We start from the raw sequence: 15,578 nt of genomic DNA, 5'->3' as shown, positions 1-15,578 counted from the left end.
CGTGCGCGCGTCTTCAAAGGAATGTTGCGATACGGTTTATCAGGCATTAGCTCGTTAGCGAGGTTACATTATCATAAAATCGAAGCGCGTTAACGAGCGCGCCGCCGCGCCGCCGCGCCGCCGCGCCGCCGCGACGGATTAAAAATAGCTCAACTCACCCCTGCTTTTGTCGCGAACCCTATTCTCGGCTGGCTGAACGGGCTGAACCGGGAGGTGGCTCGTTGCTCGATCCGCAGATTATCCACCTGCAATATCGACGTAAAATATTTCAACGTTTATTAGCAGTTTTTTTTCTTTCGATAGGAAATTTCAGATCGAGCAGACACGTTATATCGAAATACGAGATAAAAGGTTATTGTCACTTGGGTAATTTAGTTAGCTCGCTTGGTACATTCGAAACGAATCGAAACTTTTCCATTTTTCGTCCGGTTTAGAAGTGGAAATTCAACGATAGGCAGAATCGAAGAAAAAAATGATCGAAATAAGAACGAAACGATTCGTTTTGTAAAAGTTGATCAGATAGCGAAGTAGCCTGCGGTACAGGAGAAATCATTAAAACTTTTATAAGTTTCAGCCCCCCGCCCCCTCTGGTCGTGTCAAAGGAAAAATGTTGAAAAATATATTTCCCTGTAACCAGCGAACTTTCTTAGTCCTTAGATTCTTAGTCCTCTTCTCTCATTCCGCAAAATCTGACTAAGCGATATTCTGGACGAAGTGTCGCGTCGCGTCGGGCCGAAGGGAAAGTTAACTGATAATGATAAATAGCGGCTAATACTTGAGTAAGATCGGGAAGCCTGTTACAATTTTCGAGCCATTTAGACCAGTTTCTCTCACCGGGAAGCCAGCCAGGTTTCTCCGAATTTCGCTGAAACGATTTCCGTTTAACGCAGCGAACTGCATCCGTCGAGCGGTTTTTGCGACCCCTTCCTGTCGACGACGTTGAACGATCGTTTCCCCGTCCCGGCAAACTTCTTGCATACTTGTAGGATTCGTTGCGGGAATGATGGGCAATTTCAAAGGACGATTTAGGTAATCGCTAACTTCCTTCTTCCTTCCTTTTTCTGTTTTTTTTTTTCTGCTTTTTCTGCTTTTTCTGCTCTTTCTTTTCGTTAACAAACGACAAAAGCGTGAAAAGAAATGGTAAGAGGTCTTGACAATATTTATGGTAGTTTCAACGTTTTTTCGAATTATTAAAAATTAGAAATTAGAAACGTCTAAATCACATGCTGAACGTCCATCGCTGAAAAAAAAGGGACAAAAAGAATGGAAAACGCAAGAACGAGCCCCGAAATGATATAGCGCGAGTAGAGTGATCGAAAAGCTATAAAAAAGGAATACGAAATCAGGAGGCAGTTACATCGAGTGGCGTGAATAATCGAACTGGTCGAGGTCGACGTAAAAACGCGAACTTTATCCATGACATGAATACTAATTGGCGACAGGAGCGTGTTCTCGCGGACTCCAGTGGCCGGTGCACTTTTCGAAAGCTCGCTTAATTCGACCCGATGTCATTAACGTCTGTGATTCGCCGATAAATTATTCAGGGTAATTGGATTCGGAGCGGCATAAAATTCAGCCGGCCAATACCGTCCAACGTTCCCCTCTTGATCCTTGATCAGGGGAAATTCTCACGGGGGATGTTTCACACGCGGGCAAATAGAGGTGAACAATCGGGTTCGATGTTCACTATTTAGCATTATACGAGGATAGCTTATCGTCCATTCACGAGCAATAGTTAAACAAATTAAGTGTTCTTCGATATTATCGATCCCCGGTCTTTGATATTCCCTTGGTAATCTTGAAAATAACAGCTGATATTTATTATCGTCTTGATATACCTACTCTAAAATAGCATGGGCTGACATCAATATCGAGAAATGAAAAAAGATTGCCTTGTTATATATAATAACATAATTGACAATTTGTTGGATAGGATCCGATGTAGACGCAAGTAACATTGCACTCACGATCAGACGTGGCTAACTGCATTAGCACCCTTCCCGTGCTTCGAAGGTCCTTTGAGGGTGGCGTGGCAGCCGAATACCAATCAGTTATGTCAATTGGTTCCAACAAAGTAATGAATGGTAATTGCGAACCGCCGCGCTGTCCGGTCGCTGTCCCTAGCAGTTTAGCACGATTCCATCAGCCATCGTCCACTTTCCATCCGTCACCAGTCGAGCCCCTCATCGATTTTAAATCGTCTAATCGGATTGTGTCGCTAACTGGCCGGCCAAAAGGTACGATAATCACCCTTGGACCCGTTCTCGACAGCCAACGAATCACGGGAAACGGGAAAAGTTTCTCCCCATGATCATCGGTCTGTTCTCATCCCCCTTTTTCCTCGACTCGACGTTTCTATTCTGCTGGAAACTCGTTTAAACGTCGACCAACTATTTGAATGGCGGCCACATCTGCGATGTCTATGACAACTTGGAAATTAGGCTTGTCTGAAATTTAGGGGATACCAGAATAGAGGCAGGGTGAGAGGAAAAATGTTCAATTACGAGTTGGTAACGAAATACCTGTTATCGCATTCGTCGTATCTGCAAAGTATATATTTCTAAGGATCTCTTTAATAGATTCATAATTGCGAGCATTCGCGCGAGCCGTACCTATTGTAATAATTCACAGGCCACGAGCGTAACGAGTTGAAATCTTTTCGACGAAAGAAAAAGAAAAAGAAAAAGAAGAAAGAGTAATCGAGCTGGTTGGACTCGTTATTCTCGCATCGTGAACCAGGCATAACCAGTGGCCGGTGTGCAGGACACGTTGGAAACCAAGGGTGTATCTCTGTCTATCTGTTATCTGCTAATTACGCGAGGTAATTACGACTCTTGCATGACCAGTGGTCGCGTGGCTTGGAAAAATGGGATTCCACCTTGGTGATTACGCTCGTTGCACACCCCCATGTATGCAACTCTGCACTGTGCATGGAATATTCTCTGATCCTTGCTCGAGTACTAATGCTTCTGTTTCTGGTAGGTCATTCTTCAACTCTTTTTACGATATGTACCCACTTTCCTTTTCTTTCTCAAGAAAGTATCCCTTTTGAAAATTTTTATAAGAAAAGTGCATGACCTATGCAGTACCACTTTTAATTATTATTATGGCAAAAAGTAAAAGATCGTCGAGCCAGTATTGGCAGAAGAGAACGTTTTCTTATACAATATTCTTTTTATCCGTGTTGGAACTCGGCCACGCCGAGTAATTACGGCGAACAGTTTATAGTTTATAGTTTATAGTTTATAGTTTATAGTTTAATCGAGGGTAATTAATGTCCGCGAGATAATGGGCTAATAATTGTTTACCAGCCATCCGTGCGATTGGTACACGAGCGGCTCGTTAATTTCAGACAACAGTTTCATTGCGGAAGCGGCCTGGTTTTTCTCAAGGGACTTTTTTCGCCCCAACCAACGTTTCAGCCATACACTGTTCACGCTTTATTATTCTTGTTCGGTTTACAACGAATTATTAATGGAAACGTGAGATTCGATGATCGTCCAGCGCAAAACGTAATCAATGTACCTTTCAATTCGTTTGTTGAACAATAATTGACAGACAACACGATTCCGATTATCTGCGATTCCAATTAATCCAACGCGACGCGACGCGACGCGACGCGACGCGACGCGACGATCCAGCCCTCGAAAATTACAGAATCGAATTAAATCACTGTTTACACGAAGCTTTCTTCCGATGCGACGCTGTTTATGATATTCGTGATCGATTCACCAAACTCGTATCGAGTTGCAGGATAAACCGCGAGACGTCGGCAAACATTGTTTTCATCCTGGGTCAGATTGAAATTCACACATATGGTACATACGTGATTTCCTATTTATTCGCATCGATCTCATTCTCTCTATTTTATTAGACAAGACTGATAGAGTTTGAGCCGATAAAATTGAAAAATTCGCGACTTCCTGGATTTGCAACGACGAAAAAGATTAACGAAAGCACTTAGAATAGCAAACAAACGCTCTCGATATAAAGAGGGTTGGCTAGAAAGAAAGTTGTCGCACGATGTGAAACGTTAAGACGACCAAGTCCAAGAAACCGCACAACAAGTGTTGATCGATAAATCGAGTGTTGGCAAGCAATCACGAGAGGGTTAGTGCTCAGCTGGTGCATTATCGCGCGTCCTCGTTTTTCGAGGGGATGCTGAACGCTCGTTAGCCGACAATGAGAATCGACTCGAGCTAACGGGTAACTCGTAAATACTCCAAGTCTTATACATAGTAAGATAGTTGACAAAAAACAACAATTAATCGCTTATCAATCGTTTTATCAATTAAAAGGTTAATCGTATCTCAGTTTCAATAGATAGCTACCTACACAACCTATTGATATTTCGAGAAAAAAAGGAAAGAAAAGAGAAAAAGTTTGAGTGTAATAAAGATATTTTCTCGAATATCGTAGGTATCGACTTGTGTCGTTGAATGCAACACACGTGTGCATCAATATAAAAGAGGTACGCATAGGTGGCACCTGGTACCTGGCTAAAATCCCCTCGAAAGAGCGACGAGGTTGCTGGTAAGTGCACCAGTTCGCTGGCAATCCCCCATCTAGTAACAGGGTTCGTGTAAAGTGCTCGCAAATCAGACCCGATAAAATGGTAATCGCGCCCTTGGAAGGAGGAGCGGCGTGTTGGCAAGAGAAAAGAAAACGAGGGTTGGTGCGAGAGTCCTCCTTCTACCGTCCACAATTTCTTCCGACACGCTGCCAATCAATGCTGTGGCGGCGGCGGCGGCGGCGGCGGCGGCGGAAAGTTCGTGCTTTTAAGAACATGCCACGCTCTCCTTTTTCTCTTTTCTCTTCCTTTAAAGCAAGGAGAAAAGCATGGTTATGATGGTTGTGATGGATGCGTTTCGTGTATTTTCAGTTAGAATTGTTTCTATGCTACGACGAATTACAAGCTTACCACGAAAAGAGAACGAAGGAGAAGAAATCGAAACAATGATGTAGTTCTGAATTGTATAATACTACGAACAAGTTGGCGAAGTTGGAAATATAACGGTCTGGTTAAGTAGCCCCGGTTCAAGTCGAGAGAGCAATAATGAGTGAATGCAACACCGTGCAAAAGTAATGAAAGATGATTAAGACGAAGGATGCACGGTTCAATTCGAATTTTAACAGCCAGACACAGATCTGATTAACTTTAACCTCCAGGAGTGCGGAAGTTCATCTTAATTCGTTTTTATCGTAATTCTTTCATGAGATGGAGAATTTTGAAATTTCTGCACTCCCAGGAAATAATCTGTTTCTGTACATATTCGAGGATCTAGTTTTCGACGTTAATCCTGTAGCATAGAGGGATCGAGTGTAAAGTTATCACGGCAACTATTTCGCTGAATCAAACGCGAACTTGGGAACAGCCGGTGCGAGAACGTGCAGTCTCGCTTTTGCAACTTGGACAAGTTCTATCGGCAGTCAGCTTAACGGGTGCATCTAACTAAATACATACATGTACTTATATGGTATACGGTGTGTCGAGTCGCAGATCGGCCAGAACCCTATGACAATCGCCGTCAAATTCTGCTCGACGCGAAACAGGCGTGGCTCTTCTCGATTCGCTATAATTAATTCCTTGATAATTATCGGCTTCCAATTCAGGTTCCGATGCTGCTTCTTGACTGTCAATTTTCCAACAGCCGGATAATTATTTACCACGCTATTCGTCACCATTCAAGCAGATTTTCAACAGAATTCGAAATCTTTGTATTTATAAAGTTGAGTTTATAAAAGTTCATACAGCATACACGTACATTTATAAGCAATATATGTATATTTGAAATAATTCTTCTAATTGGTCCATACAAAGTATGGGAAAGTTAAATGAAAATATCAATTTAATCGGAAGCCACTCGGTTCCGTCATTAGAAAGGAGGCGAAAGTTCGCCGACATTCTTATCGCGCTTCTTAACTCAATGGAGTTCAATTTTTACCCGATGGACCTTTGACCTGAATTTCGACGATAAATTCGTTTCTTCGCGTAGCTGTAACGAGTTCGAAGGTTTCATTTGTTCGAAGCTTTCGCCCCTTCAAGAGAAAAGGATCGAGCTGCCACGGAAACAGAGAAAGAAGGATCGAGAAAAAAGTAATCGAGGGCGATTTATTGGGAGCGCTTGAAGGAACCGCTGCGCTGCGCTGCTCTGCGATGCGCTGGTGTCAATTACGTCGCCTAATTTTTCATCCTACAAGGCCTGATCTCATTCGTACACAGAACAGCGTGTTAATTAATGTTACGTGCTACGCTTTAATTAGTCAAAAAGGGTTGAGACATAACTACGATGCGTTTGTTTCCAAGAAAATTTTTACCACGTTTAATTAACTATCAGGGTATGTTCTCAAGAACGACGGATGCCTGTTCACAATGGAAAATGGGAATGTTGTTGGCTTCGTTTCGTATTAGGAATAATAGGTACATAATCGTTTTAATTTTGAACACTTTGAAAGAAGATAAACGATCAAGTGTATAGGAAAAGCGTATAGGATGGGAGGGGATTATAGAGCGTTAAAACGCTGAAACGCGCGATCACCAGCGTAATACAGCATAATCTCGATCGATCCGGTGAGAAAGCCCTATAATTCAAGATTGGAAACGGCGTAGTCAGCCCTAACGCAATAACGCTCGATGGTTCGCGATCGAATAACGTCTATCTCTTTCTCCCCTATTAAATTCCTGGTCAAAACGCGCGAATACAGCGTTTATATTTTCCCCTGCGAGGAATATTCATAATGGCTGGCGGCTTCCGCCGATCGACAATTTATTTACAAACCAAATCGGCCAGCTATACCAACGAGATTACCTATTATCTCGCGATCAAATTAGCCACCACGGGGGTAGAGCGTTTAAGGGATCTTGTTCCTCTTGTTGGAAACGGTCTGTTGTGCCAGAAAATTAAGCTAGTAAACAGCTCGTCGACTCGTCAAATACCTAACCTTGATTTTTTTATTTTATATTTCAGGAATCATGAAAATTCATGGGGAGTCTGCTGTGCCTTGCCTGCTGTGGGAGTTTCACCAAGAGTGAGTAATTTTCAAATACAATAAGTGCATTTGTTATGACTGACATCCTGTAATTTTCAAGATGAAATAGAAATAGGTTCGCGTACTATATGAGTAGGTACTAGTTAAAAATGTTTATTAATTTGTGCACCGAATCAGGGTAAAACTTTTTCACGTTGCATTTCTCGGGGATTTTTCCCTCGAGGGTTAAGGTAACCTGAAATGAGTTTACGATGGGATCGATAAAAGCACCGCCCTTAAAATTAATCGCAGCCCATCGATGTCGGAGATTCAATTACACAAATTCAATTACGCGGCTGATATTCCAAATAATCCGTTGAATAGAAGACAAAATCAATCGTACGGTGCGGTGGTGTAGCGCTCGAGAGGCACGGTTGTCGATTCTGAATTAAATTCAATCGGTTTGCTCGTAAATCAAACCAGTCGATTGCTACCAATCGTTTCTGTGTTTGATCCGACCATTCTTTCTATTTCAACGACTTCTTTCTTTCTTTCTTTCTTTCTTTCTTTCTTTCTTTCTTTCTTTCTCTCTCTCTCTCTTTTATCGTTGTAAGAAGCTCGGTTATTCCTTTTTAATCCTGTTTCCGTTGACTTGACTACGTTTAAATTGCTCGCAATATTGACACAGCTTTCACGCTTCCTTTTCTCGTCGTTTGACAAACGTTGACGCACTAATGGTACCGAAAACTTTCGCACGAGTATAGACGGTGTGAAAACATAGTAGTACCGTGTAAATGATATCGTTATGATTCCCTACAGTGTACTTACACTGTACGCGTACTTTATGCTCGATTCACGACGCTTTTGCTGTTTCACAAAAGGACTTCTTGTTATCGCTTTCAAGCTGCACAAGTGCTTTTCGAAGCGTAAAACAATGTTTATTCGTAAGAAACGGGTCGACCGTATCCCTGCTATGTGTAAATGTGACAGGACAGATCGCAATTTACCTGACGATCAAGACAGTAGAAAAAGCTTTGTGCGTTTACAGGAGCCAACCTCATGCATAATACAGAAGCTGAAACGTAATTCATGAAATTCAGGTATGTTTACGTAACGAAATTACGTATTAAATTTCGCTTATTCCATTATTAATATTCCATGGCACGCGGACTACGGATAAACTGGTTCGCGTGATTTGAATAATTTCAGAATATTTTCGATACGGCACACAATTTCCAACATACTTTCCGATCAGACTGACATTCCATGGCAGTTTATAAATTGCATAAGTCGGGGGGCTTCGTGACAGATTGCAACTATTCTTTGGGTTCGTGTACATTTTTTAGCAGTGAAACTAAAAGGGACTGTACAAGTAGTACTTACTTACTCTTACCTTTGAATAATAAGCGAGCCAATGTGTCGGCTCTTTTTAATCTTAATACTTGAAATAATCTGATACTTTTTTAATGAAATTCACTTGAAATTCACTTGAAATTCAATTGAAAATAATAGCTACGCTGTAGGACGACAGGATTTCTGGTTGGAATTCGTGGCAACGATTTCGCGCAAATGAATAAACGAATAAACCAAGACGAGAAAGTGTATCGAGGTACTCGAATTGCCATTAAATTGCAATGGCAAGGATGTGCGAAGGGGGTTGAACGAAGGGGTCGAGCGATCGTCGTTAACGACACACGACACGGAAAACAATGACTGCTCGTCGCGCCGCTTACGATTAGTTTTCCTTTCCACGAGGCTGACAACTTTTCGGATAAATGAAATATGTTGCAGGGGATCCCCTCGTTGGGATTTGCGCGCCAACTGTCTACACCTCGAGCCTGGAAACGCGATAGTGTCGCGCGTAATTAATTCGGACCGGGCTCGTGTTACGTTCTACCAATTGCGAGAGCTGGATCGATTTCGTACAAGTCGTTGCAACCTTCGTGGAATATGAATTCCGAATTTTCCGATCATAGCCTTAATGTTGGTTATTAAGGGTGATCGAGGTGTAACGGCAGCAGTGTCTGATCGTTTTATTGGTAAATTTTTCTTCTTCGTCTTACATACATACATACATACATAAGTACCTAAAATATTCTGAGAACGCATCGCTCATGCATATTTCCTTGCCTGTACAACAGTTCTCTTATTGTTAGCGACTTTCAGGAAGCGATACTACCACGATACGACGACTCTTTTAGCCTTGCGCACCTCGTCATTTGCGATATTGCAGTTCACAAACTGTCCGGTAGCGAGGTCCTTTGAGATGTCATTGTTCCAAAGCAGTTCCATGCAGAATCGTGTGAACAAAAGCGGGTCGTGTTCGCTGCACTCTGTTTGCGATAACAGTATCCGCCAGTGTTGTTACTTCGCAGTCGTGTATTTCAGTGCAACCGTTCAGTTTAACAGAGAAACGAAGAAACTTGCGACTCGTTGAAATATTGACTTTAAGAAGCAACATTTTGATATCTTGAGAATCGTAAACGGGAAAAGTTTCATAATATGTATGTACATACCATAGTCTGATGCATATATAGAATTTCTCTGGTTACACGAGGTGCTTTGCTGATAATAATATGTATAATAAAAGTGTATGTATGTAAAGTAAGGATCAAAATGGTGCAATCTATAGGTATGTAAATTCCATGATAGAGAGAACACAGTGGCAGATAGAAATTCAATTGATGATGAAGGTCGGAACAAAAGTTATGCGTGAGACGGTAATTTGATTGGAAGTCGTTCTCTATTTAAAAGCTAGGCAAAAAAAATTTCATTTTCATCTAGCAAGATGAATCTTGCAAGATTCTGTGCGAAAAGAGTGATCCAACTTTTTCACCTAACGTGATTCTCGATTATTTATCGGCCGAATCTAGCTCGTAATTTCAACAGAAGAGAAACACGAGCGTGATCGTTGCACGTTCGAGTTCGAGCTCGAGAGCTAATAAGTTAGTGGAAGATTATAAGGAGACCCGGACGAAAAGTTTGGAAAAGTTGAAAGAACTTTTCTCGTATTTCCTGCACGTATTTCTCGACTTGTTCTATCAGAGAGAGCAAAGAAGTGTGTGCGTAAAAATCGGGAACACGCGCGAAATCTCGACGCTGAAAGGAGCGAAAAGGAAAAAGGGCGAAAGCAATTTTTCGAGATTTTACGAATTCTCTAGGCATTCATTTTCTCTTTTAGTTTTCTAAGCACGGAAGTTATTAAAGTTTTTGCAAAAAGTAATTACGTCCGACTAATTTTTCTTCTTTCTCTCGTTTGCGAAACGCTCGCGGTTGTTGCCACGACAAAGAATCATCGAGTCACGGGAAGAAGGGGTCTAGTAGAAGGAAGGAGAAACGAAGAAAAAGCGGTGGAAATTGTTTCTTCGCGAACTTTTAACAGGGGATAATTACGCTACGAGTTTCCTGCACCGTTTCGTCGTAGATTGCTATTTCACAAATATAATAAATTCATTTAAAAGTTCGCCAACTTGTTTATTTCCTTCATAAATGCAGCCGAGTCGTGGTAAATTTAAACTCGTAATCGTTATGCAGCCGGTAATGTGATTATTTCAACTATGAATCGGTCACATTCTTTCTATTGAAAAGCTCTTCCCTCGTCATTTTGATTTCTATCGCTTTCAGTCTGAGGTAAAAACACACTCTCCATTTACACGTTCAGAAATGGAAGAATAGCTTTTTTTTTATTATCCTTAGAATACACTTAGCGGTGATTTCTCTTCGGTTCTAGCGGTAAGAAACACGGCCAGGGTAAATGTTCTTGGGCAAGAAAATTATTCACCTCGTAAGCATGTATTTTAATAATTGCTACGAACAACGTAATTCCCGGGAATTGCTCGTAAAATAATGAAAAACGACGTTCATTTGCGTTCGAGATAAAAAGTTATGGGAGAAGAACTTTTACGTTAACTTACTTACTCGGTTCATAAATAATCTTACTAAATGTTTGTAAATATGGTTAACAGAGAGAGAGAGAGAGAGAGAGAGAGAGAGAGAATTGAAAAGGTTTTGAACGAGTCTAGCGTGACGATGAAAGCGTTAAAGACAGCGAACGATACATGTATGTAAGTAGTATAGATTTACGATAGGTCAGGCGGGGACCCATTCAGTAGGGTAGTAGTAGAACGGTAGATGGCCATTCATTGTTGGTAGGTGGTCAGACATGGGAAATCGGGAGAATAGAAGCACAGGTGGACAGAAAGCTTCTTCTTATACAGTTGTATTCATTTTTAATGACTCTAATCGTAAAGTCATATAAGTAGAATAGATTTGTAATAGTTGGATAGAACCGCGGGTGCATGGCTATTGATCAGTAGAAACCAGGCTGATAGGATTTCGTAGGAATGTACGAAATAGTAAAAGTGTGTTTTAAAGATTGTTGCGTTATCCGTGGCAGCCGGAAAAATCTCTGTCTTATTAAATGTTTAACTTCTGCTAGAAGTTCAGGTTAAAACGAAGATTAAACGTTCACCGTTAGTACGTTCGCAGAGTTGGAGCGTAACCGCGCGTCTAGCCCTCTCTTCATTCTCTTTAGGTAATATTATCCATTGTGAAATCGCAATATTTCATAACGGCTGATAAGACTGGGTAATTCGCTTTAACGTTCCCGCTATCGCCGCGCGCCGCTGAAAAGATCTCTCTAAAGATACATCTAATCGTAAATCTAAATAGTACTAAATACGCGAACTTGGTCGTTTCGAAAGCTCTTGAAGCAAGTATTATCGAAAATAAAGTTATTATAGAAAAGGGTGGAATGTTCTTAAGATTGACAAGTTTCCTTCTCGTTTAATCAAGTGCCGCCATGTAAATCATATTATATATCTAATCGCGTCATGATTTGAATGAAATGTAGATTATGAAAACTCTATTTTATTCAAATGGATCGAACTTTTTTACCTATAAATATTACTTGTTCAATCAACATGATTGAAAGTAAGTATCTTAATGCGGATTAAAATCATTCCGATAACTGACAATCTACAGTTATACATAATCAGTTTTCTATCGGACATTCTATCTGACACGTTTCGCAAACGATCTAAAAGAGTAAAATTTTGTTAAAGAATCGATAACATCCGATTAGACGTAGAAACGTCACGCGATAATTATAAAGTGGAGTTTTACAGTTATCTCGTTTGCTTATTCAAGTTTTTATAGGTACTCAGATCGTCAATGCTGAGCACAATGCTTACTTGGGCTCAGCAAAATCGTCACGAACTGCACGGATAAATGGGATTAACACTCTATGTCCAGATGCTATGTAGCGAGTTTGCTGCAGTTTGCAATAGGTTGAAATGGTTTGTCCCTTTCGCGTTTCTGCAATTAACCTTTGTCTAAGAATAAGTTTCGTAAAGTAATAATTTGGTTTACATTTTAATTGGAATTTTACCTAGCTATTTTTATAAAAATGATCCCGTACTCAAATTGGAGCAATCAATCAATCAACGTTTTGATTCAATAAACCGATTAATCCGGTAGAGTTCTGTCAGGTTCAGGCGACATTTGACCGTTCGTAGAAGCGAAAAACAAGCCTGTAGCTCGACTAACCGGTTGCTAATCCAATCAGAAACTAATTTTCCGCTCGTCGAGCCGGTTATTATTGGCCGGTAAGGTAGCTGGTGTACGACGGGGCTAAACGAGTCTCGGTCTCGGTCTCGGTCTCGGTCTCGACACTCGGCAAAACACTGGCCCAAGAGGCAGGCAAATGAGATTTGACGGATGCCATTGCATCTGAGAGCCACTCCGTCGCATTAGTACCGGCTGTCTGGCTGCTGTCGAACAAGCAGGAGGGAACGGGATGAGAGAAGGACGTCGTCGTAATTAGTCAGCAGAGAACTTTGACGTCTGTAGACGGATCGCCTAGCCCTCTTTGCTCGGTTTCCAAGCGTGGACTAGCGTTTCATGGGACACAAGAGCTCTCCGGTTCTCCCGTTGAAAACGCGAGTCGTTGAACGAAAATTCAGAAAACAGGCGGTAGGTACCTACTCTTAGAAAACGAAGCTGTTTTTAGCTGCTTCTTAAACGCGACCAGCTGCTACGAAATTGCCCGTGGGAAATTCCTTCCGACGAAACTCGAACCTTTCTCACTTTCGCAGAAGGATCGATCGAAGCTACGTCAGCTACGCAAAATGTCATTTTTCGTCAGATTCACGTTCGAACTCGTTTAAATGATGGAAATCGAGAGAAAATGAGGCCTGGAGAGTTTACCGAAAATGTTAAAGTTTGAAATACGAGCCGCATGATAATCCTGGCAGCCGCGGTCAGTGTTTCCTAAATCTTATCGTATTATAGTACGATATCGGAAATTTGACGGTCTGTAATTTGTCGTGTTGAATTATGCATGTACCTAAGCGTGAGGGGAGCAATTTCAATATTTGCTGTAGATCGATATAACGCTTCTCGCTGACTTTTACGACGTTTCACCACTACGACGCGGCGCGCCGCGGCGTATACCAAGATTATTTGCATAACGACGACGCTACGAAAAACGGTAAAGTAACATTTTTCAAGTACAACAACATTGATTAGATAAGTAGATATATTTCGAAATAAAACCGATACGGCGCGGTAGCTTGAACGACGTAACGCAAACGTTTCGTACAATTGTCACATAACGCGAGAAGAAATGTTTGCCGGAAGAAACGAAATTACCTCGTCTATTATAGAATTTCTCGCACAACCGCGACCGGTACAATTTCTATGGTCATCGCATGAATATGCAACATGTACGTTCAAATAGCTCGATGGAGAGAGACGACAATCCTCCCGTAACATTTTCGAAAATGGCTGATCGTAAAAACCTAGAAACCCCGTCCACCGTATTATGTTTTTATGCGAAAATGATATTTTGATTTGCAAATTTCCGAACCAGTTATCGCGTCTGCCATTCGAGCCGATAGATATTTTTAAATGCGTTTCATGAAAATTCCAATGCAGAGTTTTTCAATTGCTCGTCTGTTACTCATTCGCAACTGTTTTTCCTAACCGATATTCAGGAAAATTATCCTCACAATATCCCTAGTTGTCGTAACTTCTCTGCTACCCCTATCGTTGCAAACTTTCCGTAAAATCGGGATCTCGGCGAAACTTTCTTAATTATCTGCGGATATATGTATATCTATACTCTAGTAAGGGACGAGGATAAGTTTCGGGGTTTACCGGACAATCGAGTCTGGCCAGTGACCGTGCGAGTAGCGATTTCGCATTTCGGTTCGAAATTAGAGATCGAAAGAGAGAGCAAAGAAAGAACAGAGGCGACGCTGAACAGACATGGGAAATCGGGACTGGTGCAACGAAAAGTGAAGAAGGGGTGAGTGAAAAGGGAGGGTGAAATCTCGCGGCAGTCAGCATCCAGTAGGAATAGATCGCAATGGTAGGGGTACATTATAATGAAATCGGTTTTCGCTTAGCGCGCTTTCAAGCAGCCTTTATTAAATCTGTGATTCCGTCGTTTTCCTTTCTCCGCTTCACCTTTCTTTCCATTTTTCCAGCCTGTTCTCTCCCTACTTCTCCTTTTCCTTTTTTCTTTCTTTATTATTCTCGACTCTATTCGCGACTCTAAAGAAAGAAAGAAAGGTGAGCTGGTCTTTCGATCTGTCTCTCATCCCTGGCTCATCTTCCCGAGGATCTTGGCCGGATTTACAATGGGAATTCGCATTATACTTGCCAGCCTTTCGGCTGTTTTCCTCGACCGCGGCGGATTGTCGTCGATACGATGCGACGACGAGTGGAGGAGCCGCAAATATACGGCTGCGAGCCGAGAGATTGTGTTTGACTTGCGATTTTTATGATCTTTCGGGCCCTTCTGGCCGAACGGAACGGTGCGGCAGAAGTCGAGGAACCTAATAAGTTATTAAAAGACTTCCCTTTTCTTCTCCCGAGTGTGGATTAACCTCTCGCTGACACGATCGGGAATTACGCTTTCTTCGACAAACTATTTTTTCTCTTTTCTATGTATTCAGTTCGATCTATGAAAAGATGGAATTTTTCATTTCATCGATTTTTTTACGATATCAACTGGTATTGAAACCACTTTAAATAGATTTACACATATACGAAAAACATTTTCTTAATTCGTTCTTCAGCTCGATGAAACAGCTGAATGGAAAGCAGTAAACAGGTCTGAAACGGCCAAGTATCTGGAAAACAATAGGTTCGCTTATTGATTTCGGCCGTGATTTATGCATATCGGAGGCCGTTTGTCGTTTTCCAATTTGCACGCTCGTGGCTCGAGCTTCGAGCTTCGAACGTGCAAATCATTTCTGGCAGCGTGGAAAAACGGTCGCGGAAATCGTAGCCTGTAACTTCAGGTGGCATTCCACGTCCACTGGATATGGATATGGATATAAAAGCGTCAACTTTTATTAAAATCGAATGAAACTCGATCGTTTCGTTTCGTTTCGTTTCGTTTCGTCTCGCGCTTATATTTTCGCTGATAAAATCGGATTAGTTTCGTAGGGGGTTGCTTTTTAAAATTTACCGAGGTTGCTTGAATGAACGAAACGTGTACGGATGCACAGGTAACGAAAGTAACTTATTTTCTTCTTATTACACTGAAACAATAAAATCGGAAGAAAAGAAAATTGCACTACACAAGAAGAAACTACAGA

The 15,578-nt window shown here is 41.5% G+C and overlaps 2 protein-coding genes across 15 annotated transcripts in view; one reads left to right on the top strand and one right to left on the bottom strand.

Annotated features, from left to right (window-relative positions):
- Positions 1-15,578, top strand: part of LOC114876441 — a 165,176-nt gene that overhangs the window by 58,324 nt on the left and 91,274 nt on the right. For all 9 annotated transcript variants that reach the window (XM_029187930.2, XM_046286779.1, XM_029187931.2 and 6 more), the window contains one exon: positions 6,969-7,029. In XM_029187930.2, coding sequence (XP_029043763.2) covers positions 6,969-6,977 — 9 coding nt within the window. In that variant the 3' untranslated portion in view covers positions 6,978-7,029. The remainder of the gene's footprint in view (positions 1-6,968; positions 7,030-15,578) is intronic.
- LOC114876428 (protein artichoke-like) overlaps positions 1-15,578 on the bottom strand; it is a 104,116-nt gene that overhangs the window by 32,964 nt on the left and 55,574 nt on the right. For 2 of the 6 annotated variants that reach the window (XM_046286774.1, XM_029187903.2), the window contains one exon: positions 159-245. The exons of 2 other annotated variants lie outside the window; for them this stretch is intronic. The gene's annotated coding sequence lies outside the window, so the exon portion shown is untranslated. Of the gene's footprint in view, positions 1-158; positions 246-834; positions 986-8,362; positions 8,434-15,578 lie in introns of those variants that run through there. 2 more of the 6 variants (XM_029187906.2, XM_029187905.2) reach the window with 2 other exon arrangements.

This window comes from Osmia bicornis, chromosome 8 (assembly GCF_907164935.1).
Source record: "Osmia bicornis bicornis chromosome 8, iOsmBic2.1, whole genome shotgun sequence".
Classification (NCBI taxonomy): Eukaryota; Metazoa; Arthropoda; class Insecta; order Hymenoptera; family Megachilidae; genus Osmia; species Osmia bicornis.
This window is presented reverse-complemented; position numbering and strand designations above follow the sequence as displayed.